The sequence below is a fragment of the Seriola lalandi genome, unplaced genomic scaffold (assembly GCF_002814215.2).
Source record: "Seriola lalandi dorsalis isolate HSWRI2012SDOR001 ecotype SW California unplaced genomic scaffold, Sedor1 jcf7180002053898, whole genome shotgun sequence".
NCBI classification, from domain to species: domain Eukaryota; kingdom Metazoa; phylum Chordata; class Actinopteri; order Carangiformes; family Carangidae; genus Seriola; species Seriola lalandi.
The window spans coordinates 674,621-698,741 of NW_019524451.1; the positions used below are offsets into that span (position 1 = coordinate 674,621).

At 39.7% G+C, this 24,121-nt stretch overlaps 3 protein-coding genes across 6 annotated transcripts; 2 read left to right on the forward strand and 1 right to left on the reverse strand.

Annotated features, from left to right (window-relative positions):
• The first annotated feature begins 8,374 nt into the window (after window positions 1-8,374).
• On the forward strand, window positions 8,375-12,959 carry LOC111652049 (gap junction beta-1 protein-like). Of its 3 annotated transcripts, none has more exons than XM_023402161.2 (2): window positions 8,375-9,097; window positions 9,425-12,408. In XM_023402161.2, the coding sequence occupies exon 2, from the start codon at window positions 9,439-9,441 to the stop codon at window positions 10,264-10,266; it is 828 nt and encodes a 275-aa protein (XP_023257929.1). In that variant the 5' UTR covers window positions 8,375-9,097; window positions 9,425-9,438; the 3' UTR covers window positions 10,267-12,408. The 3 variants fall into 3 exon arrangements, with proteins under 3 accessions (XP_023257929.1, XP_023257930.1, XP_087029024.1); XM_023402162.2 differs by having other exon boundaries at window positions 8,375-8,470; XM_087172898.1 differs by lacking the exon at window positions 8,375-9,097 and adding an exon at window positions 12,922-12,959 and having other exon boundaries at window positions 9,425-10,243.
• A 99-nt stretch (window positions 12,960-13,058) lies between these two features.
• On the forward strand, window positions 13,059-16,227 carry LOC111652048 (gap junction alpha-3 protein-like). 2 transcript variants are annotated; one of them, XM_023402159.2, is made up of 2 exons: window positions 13,059-13,171; window positions 14,119-16,227. In XM_023402159.2, the coding sequence occupies exon 2, from the start codon at window positions 14,143-14,145 to the stop codon at window positions 15,238-15,240; it is 1,098 nt and encodes a 365-aa protein (XP_023257927.1). In that variant the 5' UTR covers window positions 13,059-13,171; window positions 14,119-14,142; the 3' UTR covers window positions 15,241-16,227. The 2 variants fall into 2 exon arrangements, with proteins under 2 accessions (XP_023257927.1, XP_023257928.1); XM_023402160.1 differs by lacking the exon at window positions 13,059-13,171 and adding an exon at window positions 13,907-13,997.
• A 4,579-nt stretch (window positions 16,228-20,806) lies between these two features.
• vma21 (vacuolar ATPase assembly factor VMA21) lies at window positions 20,807-23,717 on the reverse strand. The gene is made up of 3 exons (XM_023402096.2): window positions 23,540-23,717; window positions 23,130-23,239; window positions 20,807-21,834 (listed from the first exon to the last, which is right to left on the reverse strand). The coding sequence occupies exons 1-3, from the start codon at window positions 23,599-23,601 to the stop codon at window positions 21,695-21,697; spliced, it is 312 nt and encodes a 103-aa protein (XP_023257864.1). The 5' UTR covers window positions 23,602-23,717; the 3' UTR covers window positions 20,807-21,694.
• Between the last annotated feature and the right edge of the window lie 404 nt (window positions 23,718-24,121).

A 24,121-nucleotide genomic window follows, 5' to 3' on the forward strand; every position in this document is an offset into this window, starting at 1 on the left:
GGGGGAGGGGGGGTTGCATTAAAAAATGCCATAAGGCAAAAGCCTTATGGCATTGTAGTGTAAAATGCATCTGAAATGAATAGATATTGAAAATTCTGAAGATTTTATTACAGTCTGAGCAAGTAGCTTTGGGTACACCAGGGAGAAACTACTGTTGCAGGATATCCTGTTGAGCAATTCTCTTATTGTTTACCTATTGACTCAACTTTCTCCTTTAGACTGATGCAAGCAAGTGCCATTTTGCAATTCTTACGCCCATTACCACTTTGTCCACTGGCTAGAGCCAGGCATGTGATCCCAACATTAGTATCAAAACAGCCAGGATGCCTATCAATCTAGCTCTTGAGCAATATAACTGTAGGAAATGTCTTTGTTGCCCCACCCACAAGATTTAGGTACTAGATCAAGTAGCAGCTTGACAAGTTCAAACAAAGAGCACTCAAAGAAAAGAACACTGTGTGTATAGTATTATGTGTAAAACCATAGGAATGCAAGTAGCAAATTGTATTCATTCTTCTACTTGGCAGTTAATGGTAGCTGGCATTTAGATATCAGCTGCAGCTTGTTTGTTAGCACAGCATATGAACTGTTAGCACAGTAAAACTTGTATCACTGTCAGTCCCTCTAGGGTAACTGTATTTCCAATAAACCTCATCCATACAAGTAAAGGATTGCCATCCTTGCCCAATTAAACCTGATGCTAAGAAAACATCATTTTTATCTTACATCCATGATATATTCTTCTTCAAATTTAGCAAAAGTCATACATCTTGTTTGATCCAGAATAAAATCCTCTTTGTTCTATCTGTTCTGCTGTAAACTCATTCCTTGATAGTTACTTATCTCAGCACTCAGCTGTTTGTTCTGCTTTCATTTTCTGTTTTTGCTCTATGTTCTATTTAACAATATGCTGACCTGTAGTTGTAGTTTTATTATCAAATGCATTGTGCTCCTTCTACCAACATACTCTTGATATAAATACAGACTCACTCAAGAAAAGATATGGTGCCATGCTCCATAATACAGACATCCTCCTAACCATATTATCACAGGAAGCTGAAAATATGTATTTTTCTTATGAGATATGTCATTTTTCAATAGGATGCTAAACAAAATACTCCAGGAAAGCTACTGAGTTGTCACTTACACAATTCTAATGTAGGCTTGCTGTAGCTTATATGCACCTTGAAGCTGTATTTTGTAGAGAAAAACAGAGTGCCTGCCTTAGGGGCCCATTGTCCCTATCAGGCCCATGAGGCCTGTGTCCCATAGGCCCATTCAGGTATCCATCCATGACAGCAGAGGTGCCTGGCTGCTCCTAGTTAAGATTATTGTAGGAAGCAGTCTTAATTTGTTTATGCAGTCTCAGATAATTAACAAATGGTGGGCTACATTAAACCCAGAAACACTGAAATAAAGGCTACCCATGGACAGGTTATATTGATTTTCTTCACATTTTCTCTCCATTTACAGCTCATGATCTACACTGTTTACACGAGATTGGTGTTTTGATTATTCTTCATCCAGCCCTCTGCACCAGGAAAAGGCCATCCAATAATAGTCCCATCAAAATCCATTTAGAGGGGGGCAGTCCTGGAAGGTGACACACAACCAGTGAGGCTGCTTTAAAAAAAGAGCAGGACACCCACTAATATTTACGTAACACCATACCTTCCCAACAAATTAGATAACTACTTCGGCTGTACACAAACCGGAGTTTCCAACATGGCAGGTAGCGGCCCCTCGTCGTCCAGCGGCTGTTTGTCGCTGAAGTAAGAGCAGGAAACTTTTCACTGACAACCGAGGCGGGAAGAAGAAACCGGTGAAGTCAAGAAGACAGAGAGACAGAAAAAGAAAATAGCTGCACTGTGATAACTTCCCAGACCCAGATGCATTAAACTATCTTCAAACAGAACCTTCAAAGGTGCTAACAGGTAACAACGTCGTCACATTTTGGTTAGCCTACACAGCTAATTGGCTACACACCTAGCTCACCACATTAGCTAGCAGCAGTCGCGCAGACAGAGCTCGGGCACCAACAGCTGCAGCGCTTACTCCCCGTCGACCATGGCTCCTTCTCAGCAGCAGCTTGTCCCCCGCCTGCCGCAGCCCTGCTTCGTCACTCAGAAGGTGCAGTTGATTTACAAGCTGTTTCTGCTGGAAAACGCCAGGAGTACTCTTGAACAACAACTTCGCAGCTTCATCAACAAGGTAATGTTAACACCAGTTCATACGTTTTTACATTTAATGTATATCTGCGGACTATTTTAGCTAGCTAGCAGGCGCACAGACCACATGGTCAAATCTGCCTCAGGTGAATTATAATTTGTCTAGCTAATTAAGTTGAGTCATTTTTAATTAAACAAAACACTGTTGTTTGAAAATTGCATGTAAGTTTTGCCAGAGCTGCAAATGCTTACATTCATTACTGATTAGTAGTATTTCCAATTGTTAAGCAAGCTGTCTGGTAAGTTATTACTAAATTGTTAACTGGCTGTTTTTCTGGCTGGTTTTCTGCCTATCAACGAATATGCTCAACAAAAAAACTTCTAAAAAGAAAAAATCTTTGATGCAAGTTTTTTTGTCCTTTTTTTTTCACTCAGGCCTATGAAGAAGTCCACAGTTTCTTGAATTCATCTTTTCCTGCCTGTGAGTTCAGTGACCTTGCAAAGGCTTTGGATACCAAATGTGGAGCTGTTGACAAGCTCTCAGCTTTATTAAAGGACTTAATAGTTGGTAAGTCAAGAAGTAATAATATCATTTTAGCTGCTAATCTGACAGTTATCCATGTTGAAGACAAATTTACCAAATTTAAAAATGCCTTGTCTACTGCCAGAATTACACAGGTGTCCAAGGTGTGATTTAGGAAAAGATTTTCAGTGCAATTTCATTTAACAAAACACTCTTTCTTGCTGCTTCTCTCATCTTTACAGAGCCACAAGTTTGTGTCCAGCCCGCTGTTAAAAATGGAGTGAGAACAAACCAACTTCAGCCACTCCTGAAGACAGATGTTCTCAAATTTGGGCCCATGTTGCAGAATGGGCTTATGGCAAGCTCCATAGCAAAAGCAGTCCAGGTGCTTGGAGCCACACTGTCCCTTCAGCAGTTTAAACATTTCCTCATCTCCCAGCCTGCAGCGGTCCAGGAGGATGACATGATTTGCACCATCTCACCCAGCTACAATAACACAGTTCAGACTCCAAGTTTGTCCAGTCATTTAAAGGCTGAAGAAAAAGAACAAGCTGTTATTTCTGAGGAGAAAGGTCAACCAGATCCTGTGATTCTGCCACCTGCCCTTATTCAGAGTCCCAGGAGTAATGCAGAGAGACCACTGATATTACTACCACCAATACAAACTATATTCCCAGAAATCAGTAACCCTAAACCCATGAAAATAACCCCACTAATAGGCTGGGGATGGGAGGAAGATGTCCAGGTGCAACACCAAAAACAAACATCCTCTCAGCTGCTGCACTTCCTCAGAGCCAAAACTAAAAACACGGGTGCACTGGAGGTCGCTGTCATGCAGTGGAGTAAAAGCACGTACACTTCAGGCTTGCCACAGTCAACGTCACCCACCATCAAAACACAAAGCTTCCAATTCAGGCATGTTGTGACAGACGGCGTGATGGAAGGACTAGCCCAGAAAACGTTGTGTGCAGACATTGAAAACCAAGCCCCAGTCTTCAGAGTAAAAAGAGTGGAGTCAAGTGGTTCTCTGACCTACACATGTGTAGTTGCAACAAAGACTGAATTGTGGGATATTGGAGACATCTTCACAGAGGTAAAACAAGAACACTCTGACAACATCCCAGTGAAAAATGAAGACTGCCAAAATGTAACCACTCAAAACTGTTGTGTAAACATCTACCTGAAACCCCAAACTCTCCAGTGCTCACAACCTGAAAGAGAGAACAATCCTGCTGGTGCAAAAACACCAGTGGTCAATAGTGTTACCATTCCCGAGTTCCATATCAGGAGGTTTGAAGAGACTGAAGTTGTGGTGTCTCATATTGTTAGCCCAGGCAACTTCTACATCCAACACGCAGACTCCAACATGAAGCTGCAAGCCTTTCTCACAGAGTAAGTCGTTCAGTATGGATTCTAATCTCTTGTCTGCTTTTTCTCAGCTTTTCTCAACCCTCACTGATTCCCTGATCACATTTACAGAACTTAAAGAGCCACTTATCTCTTTTTGTTCATTACAGCTTTCTTTGTAGATTTTTTTTTTTCCCTTTTTTTTTAATAATCCACATGTTTCTGGTTGTCATTATTTTTTCTCTTATTTGCAGCAGCTGGAAAGCCAGTAGTTCATATGCTGAGCAGAACTGCATTCCAAACATTGGAACCCAAGTAATGTGTTGGTTCCCTAAGCAAGAACAATGGTGTAGGGCTCAGGTGACGAAGATATGTGGTGTAAGTGGAGGTGGGTTTAGTTTTGTGTGTTGGCATGATTTTGCAAATATGTACCTCTAGATGGTAGCAGCGTCGCTTTGCTTTCCTGTAGCCACTTGGGAATTTCATACTGTATTTTTAACTTAACCTGCTGTGCTCTCTGTCTTTTGAATGTAAGATAATAATTCCACTGATGGTGCTGGGATTGAGACATCAATCAAGGTGGAGGTGAAGATGCTGGACCTTGGTGGCACTACTTGCCTGTCACTATTGAACATCAAGGAGCTGACCCCAGAAATGGCCGTCCTTCCTCTTCAGGCTGTACAGGTGTCACTGGCAAATGTAAGCAGTTTCCTGCTGACATTGTAGCACTGTTGGCTTTGTAATTTTCCACGTGTATGTAAACTAGCACACAAACCTCTGATTGATGAACATGTTCAGATTTTCCATGACAGGCGTGCAGATTATCCCTCTCAGGATTTGCATACATGGAAATGTTTAATACACTACACTCTGATGTGAGAGTGTAGACTCAATTATTGGCATTTGTCCACATGATTAGTCACAGCCTTATCTATTGCTCACTGATAAAGGAAATGAATTATCTCAGTTCATGGTATTTTGTGTCCGTTTCCTCCCTCCCTCAGGTGACGCCTGTGAATGGGAGAGACTGGTCTGAGGAGGCAGTGGGCTGGTTCAAAGCGATGGTGCACAACAGGACACTCTATGCCAGACTTTACCCGCAGGGGCCCATAGTTACAGTCGAGCTGTTCTTGGAAAAGGGAAAGCTTGGAGCTATGAGGTACTTCATTTTGAAACAGTGAACTAACGGTGAACTGTAAATTTTGAATTAAAGAATTGTTAATTGCAAAATAAACAAGTCACCAGGATTTTATGATGCATCTGAATCTTGGTTGTAGTGACAAAAGTGACTTTTTACTTGATATTACTGGCTGTCATGGTACAAATTAGGTATTATGCTGAATTAAGAAGTAGTCTAGTGTTTGACTACTTGACCTTTTTATAATGAGTATAGTTTTAAAGATAGTAATAACACAAAGTGTTAACCATATAATTGTATTGTAATGTTCATTTTAGGAGGGGTGCATCACTGTCTTTGAGACTGGCCCAAAATGGACATGCAAAACACAACAAACTGAAGAATGTTGGTCTTATGAAAAGAAGTAAGTACAGTTACAGTTTGGACGTTGTTTGTCCTAAATTGTGCATCTACAGCAGGTGGCAGTGTAGCCTTTGTGTGACCATAGCAGCTCTCTTCATTGTGTTCATTATTGCAGTGCTCTCCTCACTGGTTTACCCAATAAGACCATTAGACAGCTACAAGTCATTCAGATTGCCGTTGCTTAGGTTCTTTCTAAAATGAAGACAAGAGAGCATATTACTCCAGTTCTCAGGTCTTTGCACTGGCTTCCAGTCAGATACAGAGTTCCATTCAAAGTTTTACTTATTGTCTATAAGTTACTTTATGACCTGGGCCCTAAATATATTTCAGAAATGTTCCATGTATATGAGCCCCATAGGTCTCTAAGATCCGCAGGACGCTGGTCAGTTAGTGGTGCCCAGAGTTAAAGCTAAACAGGGTGAAATGGCTTTTAGCCATTATGCTGCCCACTACTGGAACCAGCTCCCAATGGAGTTCAAATCTGCCCTAACCGTAACTGGCTTTGAAAAGAAGCTTAAAAACTGCTCTACTCTATCCTCCTTTGCCTTCATCAAATCTTTTAATCTTGCACTTTTTTGAGATATTATCTATTTTATACTGTTTTCTTTTATGCTTTTTACTTCTATTTTTATGGTTCTTTTATTTCTGTTAAGCACATTCAATTACTCCTATATATGATAAAGTGCTATACAAATAAACTTGCCTTGCAATTCAAAATCTTGTCTTTTACTTTTTAGGCACTGTTCAACTTAAAATGAGAAAACAGGACTCTGACTGGGAGAAATACCTCATCTCTTGCTACACTCAAAGTAAGAAGTAACTGTGAAAGCAGTAAATGCTGGTTGTTTTGTTGAGAACTCTCACAAACAACCCATGTTGTGGTCAAATTAAAAAGCAGATTGCATACAGCTGACAAAATCTTAATCACTGAGACATCTAATGATTCTTAAATGAGAGCTTTGAATTTATTATTTAATTTCAATGGACCATGTGTGTATGAGTGAACATACAAAAGACTTTTAGTAAACACTGACAAACTGCTGTGTTTGGCACTTGGCAGTATAAAGGTACTTCAAGGATATTTAAATAAAATTAAAAAGACATTCACTGCATTGGTACACATTAAGTATGTATGAGCTTTTTTGTGTATTTTAAGTCTTTCAATGCACTCTTAACTACAGAACTGTCTAGTGAACATGAGTCTAAAACTAATGTGCTTTGTAACATTATTTGAACTTGAGAATTTCTGTTTTGCTCTTTTCTATATAAAAATTCCTATTTTAGAGTCTAGAAAGTTATGACTCTTAGCAGTGATAAGAAAGTGAATATATTTTATACCAAGTTGTGGTTTGTGGTGGTTTATTTTGAATATATCCTCCCACTTTCAGACAAAGTTTTGTACTCCTTTCTCAGGGAACAGGGAAGTGTCTCAGGTCCTGATTTATTGCAGCCACGAGATAATGCAAGTTCAGTCAGATTATCTACCCACCTATTTCATTTTTATATATCTTTCTTTCAATAATAATCGTTCTTAGAACCATCTTGCTTTTGTTTAATATCGAGTTTGTGTACAATGGCAAATCTATTATTTTGTTTGTGTGTGTGTATAAAAAAAAAAAAAAAAAAAAAAGTAAAAAAATAAAAGATCTATAACTGTGTGCCCCGTGTCTCTATATTGTAGTGTAGTTTATCTTGGAGAGAATATAAATGAGGTTTAGTTCATTCAAAGAATTACCAGGCCACGCAAACCCTCCCACTACATCTGTCATAAGTGACGCAGAAATGCTCATGGCATAGTGAACTGCTGTAGGTCATCTGATAGTACATGACAAATGACCACATTGTGTTTGTTGTTACTGTAAATAATTGTCTCTACTGTCATAGGGAGGAGTTTGACCAGAACAAGTTGAGAAATCAAAATATAAAGAATAATGATTTCACAACATTATTTATGCATTGAGTTTGCATTCATCATTGTTAATATGTAGATTTGTTAACATACTGTATTAGCTCATTCATAATCAGGCTTGTATAATATAGCAGATGGCAGAGATAAATGTAGGTAACTGAAAATTTGGGTTAAATCAAATGGATGGATATTTTTCCTTTGCATATCATGAAATAGATGTCATCAACTCATGATTAGATCAAAACATTGGAAGTAAGTTTTATTGAAAGGTACTTGGTAATCAAAAGTAGTTTAGGCCAAGATGATTATAAAAAACAGAAATCAGGTCGAAAACTGTTGTTCATATACAATACACTGTATTTATAGTTTATCAAAGCTTTTGGTTGATGAAGTTACAGTTACATGCCTAGTTTACAGTAATGCAGTGTTTTGAATGTTACAAAATTGAGATGTCTGAAAACAAATTTAAAGGGTCTGAATTAAATCCTGCATATACAATTTTCAATTAGACTGACTTTCATTTTCCATTCCATTAGTGTTTGTAACAGTTGAAAAGCTTCTATATTTCCTGCATGAATCTGCAAACCTGTGAGTGACTCTGTGCTCTCAATGACAGTGGCTCAGGTCAAAAGCTTCCTTCACTTCCCTGCCCTGCCAAGCACAATAAATAATGTGGCAGGCTGAGGCCTTTTGTGTCCACACAGATTCCTTCTTTTGCCCGGGGTAGGCGGAAATCGAGGCGTTTGATCTGAATTCTAAAGAGTCTTGTTGCAGCCCAATAAAGGCTGCCATTGTATGTAAATAGTTTATATAAGAGCATATGACTGCTACGGTGCAGGGCAGTGGCTAGTGGCGGAGGAATGATTAGCATTTTCCAAACGCAGGGTGTTCTCAGTCCAGCCTTTTGGCTTCCTAAAAAAGACAATATTTTCATTCATTTCCACCTGTTTTGTACACATTTTTGTGTACCACCAGAGCTGAAGGTAAAATATGTGTTCTGTCATTTTCATTATTTTTCTACTAACATTCAGTGTGCAGTGAGGTCAGACTTTATGTGAGTGATGGCTGACATGCCCCAGTGCCTCGGCTCGACAAATACTTGGCATGATGTTGTTTAAATTATCATTACCCTTTAGAGTAAGTCATATTTGAATGAATCAGCTTTTAAAGAGTGTGATCATTTTTAGTTTTCATCAGGCAGTCTGGTCAAGTCCATAGCCTTTCTTACAAACAATGAGATCTCTCACATCTTAAAAAAATTCTCATAATGAGATGGATGTCTTGCTGGACCCTTGGAGAAATTTGCTGGCAGTCTGTCAGTCTGTCTGCAACTGGACTGTAGGTCAGTTTGGGAGTAGAGTATTAATACAGGGTGACAGGATCACGTGGCTCGGTGAATGTTTCGCAATTGGCTTCGACTTGTTGCGTCCTGTGACGGTGCATGTTGGTAAGCCATCGCCCCTGCTTTTATACGGCCAACGGGCTACTTGGCAATTCTTGTCTGTTGTTCCTTACTCTGCCAAATCCAGCTTGATGCTCAGGCCACACCTCAAGATGGTCATCTTTGGACCCGGCGCTGCTTACGCCGCTTGCACCGCCGGCTGAGCCTGGTAAACCTCTAAAAACTAATGTTACAACAGTTAGACTTTTACTAAGTTGTTTGTGGAAAACAACAGTGTTTACAGCTAAGTTATTTAACCTAATAAGCCATTTCTCCAAATGTGATTGTGTAAATATGAAGGGCTCAAAGGTTCATGTTCTTTAGCTAATTAGATTATTCTACTTTTGAGGCATTTTGAGGATTTTTTTCTTTTCAATAAAATGTACTTATATCTACCTATATCTACATTAATGAATAAAAGTTGCCCTTGAGCTAGAGAGATGGCGTTACCTACATCCATGTAACCATAACTGAATATTTATCCTTTTTTGTGCAGACCTGGAGGCGAAAATGAACTGGGGGACCTTTTATGCCGTGATCAGCGGCGTAAATAGGCACTCTACTGGCATCGGACGCATCTGGCTCTCGGTCATCTTCATCTTCCGTATTCTGGTCCTGGTTGTTGCTGCCGAGAGTGTTTGGGGAGATGAGAAGTCTGGCTTCACCTGCAACACCCAACAGCCTGGCTGTAACAGTGTGTGTTATGACCAGTTCTTCCCCATCTCGCACATCCGCCTGTGGGCGCTCCAGCTCATCCTGGTCTCCACCCCCGCCTTGCTGGTGGCCATGCATGTTGCCCACCGCCGCCATATCGACAAGAAGATCTTGAAGAGGTCGGGCCGCGGCAGCCCCAAGGACCTGGAACACATCAAGAACCAGAAGTTTCAGATCACCGGAGCTCTGTGGTGGACATACATGATCAGTATCATCTTCAGAATCATCTTTGAGGTGGCTTTTCTCTACATCTTCTACTTGATCTATCCTGACTTTAAGATGGTGCGTTTGGTGAAGTGTGACTCATACCCTTGCCCCAACACAGTGGACTGTTTTGTCTCCAGGCCAACAGAAAAGACCATATTTACTGTGTTCATGCTGGCAGTGTCTGGGGTGTGTGTGCTGCTTAATCTGGCCGAGGTGGTGTACCTCATAGGCAGGGCCTGCAAACGGTGCTTACGAGGCTCTGAAGATGAGTCCAAAGTAGCTTGGATAAGTCAAAGATTGTCTTCTTATAGGCAAAATGAAATCAATCAGCTGATAGCAGACCATTCTCTCAAGTCTAAATTCACTGTGACCAAAAAGAACCCACCTGAGAAGGGTGAGAGGTGTTCTGCTTTCTGAGACTTTGCCTTTCCATTTCCCTTTAAACTAATCAACAATAATCACACGTCCAATGGAGCATGTTGCATTAATGTTACATATACTGTATATTTGATCATTGTCAGCGTCAACATGTAGATCATTTATTTATGTATTGTATCAATCGCTTATCGATTCATCTGTTTTTTCTTTATCGGTTTTACTGACACAAGTGTTAGTTGCTGTTGGAACTTGTCTAAACTATTTGGAGCCAGTGGCGAAGGTTAATGGCCAATACCAATATTTTTGCATGTTTCAGCTCATTTACTACAAATCAAACATGATTGACAGTATTGTCAGTCACCTTAATTTGTTAGATTTTGTCTGTTTTTTCGGCCTTTAAAGCAACTTTCGTGCATTTCAGTATGAAAAGCTGCCAAGTTGCCAAGGTGGGATGATTGCTTGAGCTAAACAAACCATGAATATGAGGATCATGCTTCCATTTATTTTTGTCAAAGTTTTATAGTTGTTTTGTGACAGTTCACTTTAATGTGTGGATTTGATGAAATCTTGCAAGTGTGGCAGGTTTTTGTACTTGTTCGAAGCCGAGATAGCCAAAATAGTTGTATTTATGAGCTATCACATAGGTAAACCAAGGCCAAAATACAAACATAAAATAGATATGAGATGTTTAACATGAATATTTTTATTTTTTATTTTTTGCATTATAAAGGCTGCTGTTTGGAAACCGACTGTAGTTTTTGGATATCAGTTTCTCATTAGCACATGAATGCACCATCCAACAAATTTTTCAAATTCTTCCAATGCAATGGCTTCTTTTACAACAAAAATGAAGCTTTGACAACAAAAAAGATGAATAAACTATCTTAAGGATGTTGCATTAAGTCTTCGTGAATAGATTTCCATACCATACTGAAATGAAAGGAAATGGCTGGCAGCCTGGAGAGCACAAAAAATTCCAAAAGGTAAAAAACACTTACAAGATTAACTGTTAAAAGCTGTAATGTTAAGTATATGTGATTTCTAGTAAATTGATCAAAATGTGCAAAAAACAATGGCTTGATCTTGAAAAGAAGCAGAGATTACTGTAAAGATTAAAATGCTGGATAGGAAAGTTGATTTTTTCATTTAGATAAAAAATAATACTACTATGTATCATATTTAATCCAGTTTAAAAGCTAGTGTAAAGTATTGGAGAGAAGTGTATTTATGTGAGTGAAATGACTATTAGGAACAGTACCATTTCTTTAATCCAGTGGTAGAATGCTTGGATTATTGTCAGTGATTATGATTGATTATGGGCAGACAGTAATAACTATTATGTAAATTAGCATTCTGCTCTGGAGATATAACAGTTGGTGCTAGAAAACCAAAGAAAGTTTTGAAATATTGTCCAGTTGTGGATAACTGCCATTAGATATTATATAGCCAATGTAACAAGGAGAGAAAATTAATTTGAACTACAATTTTCCCTCAAACACTTATACATTCTGACTTTTTAACACTTTTAATCAGAATTATCTACATCCCAAAAGTAAGGTAAAGTCAAGCCCTCACTTTGACATGTCAGTAAACCTTCCTGGACTTTTTTTCAGGTACTGTTGGAAGATATCACATTATGTTCAACTCATGAAATGGCAAAATTACAGTTGTTCATTCCTCTTCTTCACTTGTCTGCTGGGTCACTTTTAGAATATTGTAAATCCCAGTACTGTACATATGTCTGTAGATTTGTATAACGTTGTATGCAGTTGTAAATACCACCTACTTACTTCGTTGCAGCTTCTGTCTGAAGTTATTTTCCAGTTGGCTCTGATAAATGTTTGAGGTTGACCTACTTTTTTTTTAACAGAGACCCATCACTCTTTGACAGATGGCACCTGCTTTCCTTAACATTACCCTGCATAGTATATTGTTCAGTATCTCTCTGGTCCTGAAAATGTAATGTCCCATACGCTGGTATGTCATGAAGTTAACCTGTTTTTATACACACTGTAATGCATACAAAAGCCCTTATGTTCATATGCCTAAATGTACATATTATCAGTTTACATCCAGGTAAACAATCCAGATAAAATATACAATGGGTCGAAACTCTATACTGTGTGTACATTATGTAATATAAAGAAATAAATTGCCTGATAATTTGACAAATGCACTTCATCCAACTGATTGTTTTTTTTTCCTTGGCTTTCTTTTGAACGGGTTGAAGGGAATTGATAAAATCATGAACTCTTTCAAAGGAAAGTATATATAAGCAGTTTTTTCCATTTTAGTATCCACAAGTGGGGCCCATGTCACTGATATTATGAAACGGAACTTTTTTTTGTATTGACTTACCTCCTTCCTGTAACTGTGTGAGGATGCAAATGGCAACTCGTCTCCAAATCACCCCCCTGAATGCCCAATGATAGGAGAGACCCTCGTGCTATATTTAGACACCAGGAGCACTTGTGATCCTGTGGCCAGACAGACTTACCAGACAACACCATTGGCCAACTGCCCTGTCACTCATTGTAACAAGCGAGTAGAGGGGCTCTAATAGTTTATATTAGAGAGTTTGCCCTGTGCCAAATTTAACCATGGGGTCGGGAGGTGTCGGGGTTTGTGGGAGGGCAGGCCAGACATGGTTGAGAGCGCATCCGGTGTGTGTGTGTGTGTGTGTGTTGTGGTCAGTAGAGGACCCCAGGGCCTGGATCCTGATTCCTGCCTGAGCTGTATTTGAAGACAGAAGACTGAGTCAGTGGGTTTGCTGGTGTGGGCCGAGGTTGTAGCTAGCAGGAGTCCACTTTTCCTGTCCATTCAAGGGCATTGCCGGGGGCCCGAAGATCAGCTTTGCACTGAGGCCTGTCAGCGGAGCAGGGCGGCCTAATGGACCCTCAAAGACATGTAGTGCTTCACCACAGGGGATGTATAAGCTGACAAGGTAGGTTTAACCAGTAAATATGACTTTCTGTGTGATTCTTTAGCCGTCTGTGTGGGTTGAAGTATTTGCTCTTTCAGGTTAGACATAAACTTTAGACAACTTAAGGTACATGTTGTGGCCAAAGGCTGTAGTTTGTTTACAGCTGTGTTGTGTGGGAACATGATACTAGAAGTTCCTTGTTTCCACACTCAAGAGTGTGGAAAAAAAACACTTCTTTATTTTTTTCTAGCAATGTTTGTCATATCATTATCAGCAGATTGACAGCAAGATCACATATTCTGAGAGGTTTAATACTGGAAAAAATACTTTTGTTAAAATTACAACCCAATATAGTTGTTAAAAGACTAGACAGATTTTTAGTTGCGGCTCCTGAAACATCAATTCACCTGCCACATTTCAGTAGCTATCAGAATTCATTCTCCCTCACAGCAGCATATGCAGAATTTGGTGTCATGCCACTGTATAGTAATCCATCAAAAGCAGAATATATTTATAACATAATGTGTTACAGGAACTGACAGTACCGACATTACTCAAATGTTTCTAATACGCACTCTTACCACATCTGCCTGGGGTTTGATTTCACTTTGTGTGGATCAGGTTGCCGTGGCTCAGGTCATGAAGGCCAGGAGCCGCAGAATCATGACTGGAACTGCCTTCCTCCCCTGTCCACACTTGCCAAATATATACCCTCCTAAAGTAAATATAATCCTGTCTGCGTCCACACGTTAAAGGCCACTACCTGCTCGGCAGCAAAGTCCCCCCGGTTGAACATTAGTAACTTGGCTCCCTAGAGACTCCTTTGGTCTGAGCTCTGCTGAACTTGGTAAGACATTTTAACAAATAGAGTAAACTTTGTTAGTTACATGGCAGCTTACTTTTATTTTGATCATGGAAAATCAAATGAAGTGTTTTTGTATTTGAGCTTTTTCTCAATGCTTGTGTAGTCCCAGGTCTGAGCTCACACAGCCATGGGGGACTGGAACCTGCTAGGAAAACTTCTCGAAAAAGCCCAGGAGCACTCCACCGTGGTGGGGAAGGTGTGGCTCACCGTCCTGTTCATCTTCCGCATCCTGATCCTGAGTGCTGCGACAGAGAAGGTGTGGGGCGACGAGCAGTCGGGCTTCACCTGTGACACCAAGCAGCCCGGTTGCGAGAATGTCTGCTATGACATCACTTTCCCCATCTCCCACGTCCGCTTTTGGGTGCTGCAGATCATCTTTGTGTCCACGCCTACGCTGATCTACCTGGGGCACATCCTCCATCTGGTGCGGATGGAGGAAAAGCACAGAGAGAAGGAGAAAGAGAGGGAGAGGGAACATGCGCATCACTCGGACAAACAGGCCCTCATTGTGGATGGTCACCACAAAAAGGCTCTGGTGAGGGACGAGAAGGGCAGAGTGCGTCTGCAGGGGGAGCTCTTGCGCACATATGTCTTTAATGTGATCTTTAAAACCCTGTTTGAGGTGGGCTTCATTGTGGCTCAATACCTCTTATACGGCTTTGAGCTGAGGCCCATGTACACATGCGATAGACCGCCCTGCCCCAATGTGGTAAATTGCTACATATCCCGTCCCACAGAGAAAACCATCTTCATCATCTTCATGCTGGGGGTGGCCAGCGTGTCTCTTTTGCTCAACCTCGTAGAAATCTACCACCTGGGCTTCACCAAGTGCCGTCAGGGCATCATCTTCAGGAGAGGTGAACAGTCAACTGGGAGCATTTCCAAGGAGCCCAGTGATACCGCTGTGCCCTTTGTGCCAAGTTATGACGACTACTTCCACGGGCACCACCAAGTCCAGGCTGCCTACCCTCCCGTCCCCAGCTACAACCTCTCCCCTCTGTCCGAGGGCACAGACTCATCGTTCCACCCATACCACAGCAAGGCGGCTTACAAACAGAATAAAGACAACTTGGCGGTGGAAAGGAGCAGCAGCAAGCCAGAGGAATGTGACCTGAAAGGAAAGAAGGGAGCAGGATCAGCCCCTGGGTCACCTACGCAGGCCAGGCCTGGCCGCAGTGCCAAACACAGCAACAACAAGACTAGAATAGACGATCTGAAGATATGAAGAGGTTTATGTTTCTCTGAGGGGTCTTAAATTGCTGTTACAGGATCATATGTTGTTTGGACGCATTCATACATGTTGAACTGACTCCCCTCTATAAGATGGCACAGGTTTGACTCATTCCAGCTTTGAGGGGAGTGACATTTATAGGGAACATGAAGAAGCTGCAGTTGTTCTGTGATATGTAATAAAGACTGTGGCTCAACAAAAGCATTTCTAATGAACTAAGACCTAATTTTTCTCTCCTTTCTTTCTTTCTTTCTTTCTTTCTTTCTTTCTTTCTTTCTTTCTAAAAACTTGATTGGATTTCACATTAGATTGTAGCATAAATGGTTTATGGTACCCCACTTGTGGCAACACCATATTTTCAGTAAATGTTCATATTTATCAAATGTACTGATGTTTTGTGAAGTGAATTGATTTGTGTATCGTTCCACTCTTCACCATTATTTCTCTTCACTATTAACAAAATCAACAAAAACTATGGTAGGCTCAGGTTTTAGATTGAGCTCATCTTTTTTTTTCTTCTTTTCTTTGTTCAGTATGTGATGAATGTGAATGAACCCTGCCCAAACTTTTGAAACAGAATCCAGGGCAGAAACTTGTTTCAGCGTTGACCTGACCTTGTTTAAGGAAATCAGATAGGGCAAATAGTTAAATTTAACTTCCTTTAACTGTTTTGAGGTCACCATCTAGCATAGTTCACTTGTTTAGACTTGAAGTGAAAAGTTGTGCAATACCTGACAACACATTGGACACTGGAGTCACTGTAACTAATTCCAGGACGCGCCTCAAAAGAAATTGCACTGGTCTCAGGAGTTCCCACATTCTCTCTCTTTTTATTGCGACAGCCATCAAGTACATAATTATAAGCACATTGTTTTGTTTATCCGTGTTTATATCTGTGTTTGTGTCGTTAGTTTTCTGTAAAGCACTTGGTGACAACCATATTTGTAAAACTGCCTGAAATAAACCTGTCTTAAATTTGCAGCGTTAGCAGTGCATTTGTATTTATCTCCAGTCTTTATCAGGAGCACAGAAAACCATTTCACTGCAACACATAATAAATCAAGATCAACCCAGAAGCAGAGACAATAATACTGGTTGTATTTAATATTCATACACAGTAGCTCCAACACACAGTCAAGATCTGCAGCCATATTTTTCAAACAGAAAATTACAACAGTAAATTGAAATTTACTGAAGACTGAAGCTGTGAGTCATCAGTATCTACGCATAAACATTTACGGCTATTAAAAACTGATGTGCTTGAGAGGGAATAAACGTATCATTTGTTAAGTCTTTCCTGTCTGCATATCCCCCACATGCACATCGCATACTTATCTGTGCCAGGAAAGCACAGCCTGCTATGGAAACGTAAATTAATGACATAGCATGTGGATGACGAAGAAGCTCTCTCATGCCCTTGGACTGGTTTGTTCGTGATTTCCTGTCAATGTTTGGGAAGAGCAGATAGGATTTTTCTTTTTTTTCACTTACTAATGTATTAAAGTTCAATGTCTTTCAGCTGGAGTTTAGAGTGTAGTCTGGATATACTATGTTTTATTTTAGTGTGTTGTAGTGCCAAAAACAACATATTTCAAATCTCCAATACGTCAGTTGAGAAAATAAATAATAGCATCACCAGACAAAACCACCAGGAGTGTTATTTGTTACGAATGTATAAAAAAAAAAACTGTCACATCTAATTTTACAAATAATAAAACATGAGGGTTAGTCACAGCTTCTTTAAGACATGCATCATCTTAAAATACAATAAAGCGATCATCTTTGAGACAAGGATTATATGTTTTTGAAATGTTGACAGATGAACAGATATGAGTGATGACTATAGCTGGCTATCCAGCACTTTGAAATGAAATCCTTCTAGTGTAAGGCCAAGGTTTCAAATTGTGTCAAGACAGTCAGTCCATGATAGAAGACGTACAGTATAGCACATTTTTAGGCATACTGAGCATACTGTATAATGCAGAGCATCGTAATTCAAAGGTTGTGGCTCTGTCTATTTCTTGAAAATACCCACGTAATTCAACCATATAACTGCAATAAATCTACATGGTCCATGTTCTTTATTTCAACCATTTACTGAAAAACTACAAACATGATAACAAACCAATTTAAGCGTACTACAGTTAAACACAACAAGCACGGTGCGCACAGGCAAACACTGGCGCGCTCTCAAGGCTCCATAACTCCAGTTAAACTAACTAAGCATGAGCAGCTTACTCATTTTAACCAATCAGACGGCAGAGCTGACTGCAGTCATTAAGGGTCCTAATTGAGCTTTATCTACATAGCTGCTTAGTGTTAGCAAATTAAACACAGCACAATAGAATTTATTTACAAATTTCTCCCTCTTGTAAAAATGGCCTCAATAGATGACAAATTACAAAATCTCTGTAGAGATAACTTTCAATTACTAAAGAATCTCGCCTACTCCACACTCCCTCACGACTAAAAAATGTACACCACCCTCCCTTCTGCAAATTACTCTCCTCCTTTTCTGAGCACCCCCATCCCTCTCTCCTCAACCCTAATAATTTTGGTACAGTACCTAAAAGCTGCTACAAGAGTGTCAGAAGTGTAGTTGCTGCTTATTTACTTTACCATACTCATTAGAGATAATGGGTTATTTTTTGTACTTTCAAATCCCAATGGGAGCCATAAGCAACTTTAAAAATGCTATGAAGGAGCCGACAGCCCTCCAATTACCGTTCACTTCAATTAAAAACACTAAAGCTCGAAATATACCGGCATAGTCGTACTTGCATAACACTGCATACACAGCTTAATGCAGAACACCTACACAAACATAATGTCAGCAATGCTTTCATAGTCTATTGTGACAGGGCTGGGGATACTTGGTTCTTCTTAAAAACTTGCAAAGTAATTATATATGCTATCTACGCTTTTACCCTGCTATACTGTAGCTATTTGAAATAAAGATTTAAAAAAAAAGCATGTGTTACATGCTTGGGATAAATAAGTGATACCGCACTACTGTTATTTTTTCAATGCTGAAGCCAGTAATTATCTTCTCAAAAGCACCTAAGCAGAGTTTCATGGGAAATAACAGCTCAGTCTAACACAATAAAGAGCTCTCTTGGCTTTGTTTAATGGTGGATATAATTTTATGTGTCCAGATGAGTTATTCTTTCACTTTATTCTGTTTGTTCCCTGTGGTGTAATGCTTCATATTAGTTTCTCACCAGCTGAAATACAGTACTCTACTGCCCTCTCCCTATATTCTTACTTAAACACCACCATGCTGCATGTCTGAGGGTTGCATCTGCTGGGCACGCCACCTGCTGGGCAAAGAAAATCCAAGTCACAGAGATACTTAATATTTTGAAATGGCATTTATATTTGAATTTGAACTAATACTCTGACATATTCCTACTTTACTACTCTGTTCAATTGGGACATATGAATACAAGGAGTCAGTGAATGTGGGTTGCATGCAGGACACAGAATAAAATCATCAAGGAGTGTTGTAGTTGTTTGGGTGTTACCTCTAGACTGGTAATCTACTGTAATTCTTTATTATCAGGATGTCCCAATAACTCTGTATAAAGTCTCCAGATGATTCAATATGCTGCAGCACGAGCACTGACAGGAACTAAGAAAAGATATCATATTTGTCCTGTGTTAACAACCTCTCTACATCTAAGATTAGATCTTTCCTCTTTGACAAAGCTTACAGAGCTGGCTCAGGTGAGGCCCGAACTGCCCCTTAGTTATGCAGGTATAGGCCTAGACTGCTGGGGGTACTCCCATGATGCACTGAGCACTTCTCTCTCTCTCTCTGTCTGGAGCTACAGGATCCGAACCTGCCACTACAACATTCATTATTATTTAGTCACTTTTGCTGCTGTTATTACTGATAACACCATTACGCCGATGGATATTGATATGATTATTGGCACTTTAACAGTCAGTCAGGGTGCTTGAATATTTCTTGCATCGTGGGAACTGTTTCTCTCTCTAATATTGTAAGGTCTTGAGCTCACCCTGTAAAGTGCCCTAAGATAATGTATGTTGTGATTTGACGCTATACAAATAAAATTGAATTGAATATAATAGAATAGTAGTGTTTATTTAATCCCTGACTCTAGTAAGTGTTCAGCGCTCTCTGGCTTGTTTTCCATCACACTGACACTATTCGCCCAACCTGCTAATGTGTGATAAATGACAAAGAGCCAGAAGCAAAGCCTGCCCTTGCACCAACTTTGTGTTGCTGCAAGGGTAAGCTTATGAAATATCAGCCAAAAGGGAAACAGGGCTTCTGATGTTTGCTGACTGAATCAGTCTGATTGCTTGCAGGCCTGTCACCTCATCACCAACACCAGCCTTGTTAAACTCAATGCAGACTGCACAGCTCCAGTACCAAACTCTGTGGGAGCTACACAGGAGTACTGTTGAAAACGGAAGACTCATGCGGCGCAGTGCGAGACGAACAGAAATCAGCTGCTGACACGGTTTCTGAGGCAGAAATCGTCATCATGGCTTGGCATCTGTCATTTCTTGTCTTAGCTTCTTTGTTGAGTTATCTGTGGGAACAAGCCGACTGTTTGCTGCCACCATGTGACAGTGGAGATTCTCTGCATAAGTCACTGAGGCATCTTAGCAGCCTTGTTGTTTTGGCAACTTGATTGATTCTTTTCACTGTAATCTCTTTCAGGCCAGGGAAAAATCAGGGCAATCAATTTAAAAAGTGAAAGATCTTTTTTTTTTCTTAGCACACAATATGAAATATTTCTCATATTAAAAGGCCTTAGTGTGCATTCTTTTTTGAAAGATGATGAACAAAGAAATCGATTTTAATAGTTTTGTCTATAGCATTTTGTTATTGCATGTCAGGCTTGTTAATGTTGGGAAAGTTTAATTTGCTTCTGGTATAAACACTATAACAAGTCCATCTATCCATGACAAAGTGAACCACACAAGGAGTGTTTCTCCTTACATGCACAGAGCTTTTGTTTTCAATAGAGGCTCTGAGTTTGACTGAGCATAAATGAACCTAAGCTGGCATTCCTAGGAAAAAAGTCCCTAAGTAAATAAATGCACCTACATGCACATACATACACACACACACACACACACACATACATACACACACAGGAATCTCTATGCACACATTTTGGTTTGGTGTGGCTTATGAAACAGATGGTAGGGGAAGTCATGGCCTCTTGTGTGATACAACTTGTTTATCATGTGCACAGACCACGTGTATATAGCAAATATGTTCATCTTAGATTTTATCATAGAATCTCAAAGATAAATCCTCCACTGATATATATTATTTTATATGTGAATAGATGAACAGAATCTGTGTAAGTCAATGACATTTTACCTCATAAGATAATGTACTAATAATAAATACATAAGGTAATCAAACAATAAATCAAAAACGATAATACTTGTCTACTTATCTCTACTTTTTTAATCATGTCATGTTGCCAGTGTGAGATGAATATTGTATATTGGAATTTTATTTTTTATAGGGAACATCAAGAAGCCCTTGAAAATATGTGAAACAAATACAATGTTACAATTTTTCAAGTTTATTTGAGCAAGTCAATATCCTCTTCTGAATTACATTGACTTCAATGACATCTAGATCCTCAAGCTCACCCATCATCTTCAATACAAAACATTTCTTTAAATACAGCCTGATCTTGCAATAATGTCCTAATTCAAAGTTGCGACATATAATTTCACTACAGTGCACAAACGCATTAAAACTGAAAGAAAAACACAGAAGAACAAACTGATTATTTTATCGACAAAACATCATGAAGAGTTCGTTCCAAAATACAGCCTGAAGTTTAAGCACATTATGGGTTTATATTGAAGTTAAGAGTCACCTTTAAATGAATGCAGATTAGAACTGAAATTTGAGGACAGAACGATCAATTTAGAAGCACAAATTTTCACAGAAAGGATGTAGCAGAGTATTTTTGAAATCAAATCCTTCATACACACATTACAGGTACATACAGTGTGTGTTTGCACACGCATGCATCATCGAAAGCCCAAGATGTTTTCCTACATGACAAAGTCTCTACTGTGAAGGGACTTACAGCACTTAGCCAAATGGCAGCTTATAAGAAAGCCTCTTAAAAATGTGGGCTGTCCTCTGTCAACAAAAGTAACAATGTCAGAGAACAAAAAGTCAAAAAAGCAGGCCTGCTGAGGCTGGTGAAAAAACACACCCAACAGCACCCCCCCACCCCAGGGAATATACAGTAGATTCATGCTTTAACCTCAGGTTAAAGCCTAAGCTCAAACCACATCCCCTAACTGTCTGGTTGGTAGATGTTGCCATGTTTAGTGCTGGAGCCCATGGTGGAGTGGGTGGGTGGGGGTGGGGGGCCTATGAATCTCCGAGTCTTTCCATCTCCTCCGGTCTTATACAAGCTCATAAGGACATGCCTTAATCGTGTTTGCCCTTCCCTTTAGGCGTGCCTTCGTTCCAGGCTACATAAACAAACAAAGCCAAAACCACATGCACAGCGAGAACAGCAACAATGGCTGCATAGAAGTAGCTGTCAGAGCTCGACATCTTCATTGAACCTGGGAAGAGGAGGCGGAGAAGCGAATGTTAAAAATACATAAATAAATGAAATAACTAAAACAATTATTTGATTATCAAAATCGTTGCTGATTATTTTTTCTGAGTTCTTTGTTTTTCTAAGCTCTTAGTTTAAATGTCTTGATTTCTAAATGATCTGATGACAGTTTGCATCAACAATGATAGCAAGAATACTGCAAACCATCTCTCTGTCTTTCAGTTACTATTGGAGCCTGACCTATAAATTGGCCAATATTATCTGTCAATAACAGCTTTTTTTATATTAAAAGGCAAATGTCAGCTGATATATTGTAATTTGACTTAAAGCTGCAACAATTAGTCGGTTAACAGAAGTAACTGGCAGATATTATGATAACCAATTAACCGTTTAAGTCATTTTTTAAAGCTAAAACACGATGAGGACTTTCTGCTTTTCTGTTTCATATAATTGTAAACTGAATATCTTTGGGTTTTGGATTTTTGCTCAGAAAAACAAGGACTGTAGGACAATATGATGAGTATTTTTCACTGCTTTTTATGCCTCTGGCCAGTGACAGCTGTGGCAGAAGGCATTATGTTTTCAAGTTGTCCGTCCATCCATACCGTTCCCGTGAATGCAATATCTCAGGAACACCTTGATGAAATGTCCTCAGATTTGGCAATCACGTTAACTTAAACTCAGGGAAGAACTTATAAGAATTCGGTGCTAAAAGGTCAAGGTCAATGTGACCTCACAAAACACATTTTAAGCCATAACCCAAAAATTAATTATCTTATCATGACACATTTCAACACATATCTAATAGGATAAAATGATGAAGTGATGACATTTTCTATCCAAAAATTGTCAATTTTTATGCCATAATGTTCTTCAAAAGACACTTAAAGCCATATTTCAACACCGTAATTTAGGAACAGAAGGGGAGATTATGACCAGAAGGGGAGATTATTTCCTGTAACTTCACTAGTTGGGGGCGGTAATTGTAGTTTGCATTTTATAGACCAAACAATTAACTATTATTTTTGAAAATGTTGTGCAGATTAACGATTGATTGCAGCCCTGATCGCATTTTGTAACTCTCCAATATGAACAGAAACACAAATCCAGTACCGGTGAGGCTCTGTTTGGGATCGGGAACAAATTCTTTGTTTGATCGGGAACAAAGACAAGACTTGTAAGTACGTGAGAGGGGCAGTTGGTGGTAGCATCCTCAATAAATCAACAGTGAATAAAAATAGACATCAAAGGGCTGGTACTGTACTACCAACACAAACCATGTAGTGTTACAAACCTTACCCTCAAAGATGTACGCCTTTGATGCGAAGTACAGTCCTATGGGAAGCGTGACCATCAGGATAGTGAAGAATAGCAGTGTCTTGAGGGCAGAAACCAGGGAGCTTTCATTTCTGCAGAGGAGTACAAGTTCATGAGTCAGCCAAGATGAAACAAGACAGCAACCTTACTGTTGAGGAGGGACGGGACTCCAACATGCTGACTACTGGCGTGGGGATGTCCCTTGGCGGTGATGTTGTGTTCCAGGATTATGCCACAGTAGATAAAAGTATTTTATAAACTTTGGCACATGTCCAGCATCGAGCAGAGCGGGGAGACGGATGTTTAGAGTCACTCAACAGACAGATGGGGGCTGCTAAACTCAGCTAGGCTAATGCTAGCTGATCATTTAAAGTAACGGTTTGTTTTCTTACCCTCGAAAATAAGGCGGCGGTCCGGCTGCAGCGTCTGAAGATGCTCTGACTGATCCGTCCATTGCTGGGCTGATATGAGGCTAGATACAGATATAAAATGGAAAATAGACACAGTTTATGCTAGCGTGCAGCTGTTTGTTGTGTTGTCACTGTTAAAATCCCTCTCTTCCGCATGGAGTCACGGGAAACGTCACATGACGAGGTTTGACGCCAGTTAGTCTCGCGATGCCAGACTGTATGGCTGTAGCATCGACCAAAGAATGGATATAAAAGGGTTGATGTACCTCCTCTGTTTTCGCAGTTTCCCTCTGGGCCTGACTTTGATTCACAATGAAATAAGGTGAAATACAAGTAAAGTACAAAATTACACATCATGCAATAGAATACTCATTTCAAATTTGTGTTATTGTAGCCCTTATATTGTAGGATTATTCATGTATATGCCTGTATTATATATATTATATATTATATATTATTTTTGTGAAGTGACCATTCATGTCAGTTTTTTTGTTATGCTGTATTGCATTGATAAATAATAGTTGTGTTGTATATTCTGATTCTACAGATGTGCGTTTTTTAATT

Coding starts and splice junctions, on each gene's coding strand:
- vma21 (XM_023402096.2), bottom strand. CDS start 23,601: ATGGACGGATCAGTCAGAGCATCTTCAGACGCTGCAGCCGGACCGCCG. Junction 23,240..23,539: donor CCGCCGCCTTATTTTCGAGG/GTAAGAAAACAA, acceptor ACTCCTCTGCAG/AAATGAAAGCTCCCTGGTTT. Junction 21,835..23,129: donor AAAGGCGTACATCTTTGAGG/GTAAGGTTTGTA, acceptor TCCTCTTCCCAG/GTTCAATGAAGATGTCGAGC.
- LOC111652049 (XM_087172898.1), top strand. CDS start 9,439: ATGAACTGGGGGACCTTTTATGCCGTGATCAGCGGCGTAAATAGGCAC. Junction 10,244..12,921: donor AAAGAACCCACCTGAGAAGG/GTGAGAGGTGTT, acceptor TGTTGTGGTCAG/TAGAGGACCCCAGGGCCTGG.
- LOC111652048 (XM_023402159.2), top strand. CDS start 14,143: ATGGGGGACTGGAACCTGCTAGGAAAACTTCTCGAAAAAGCCCAGGAG.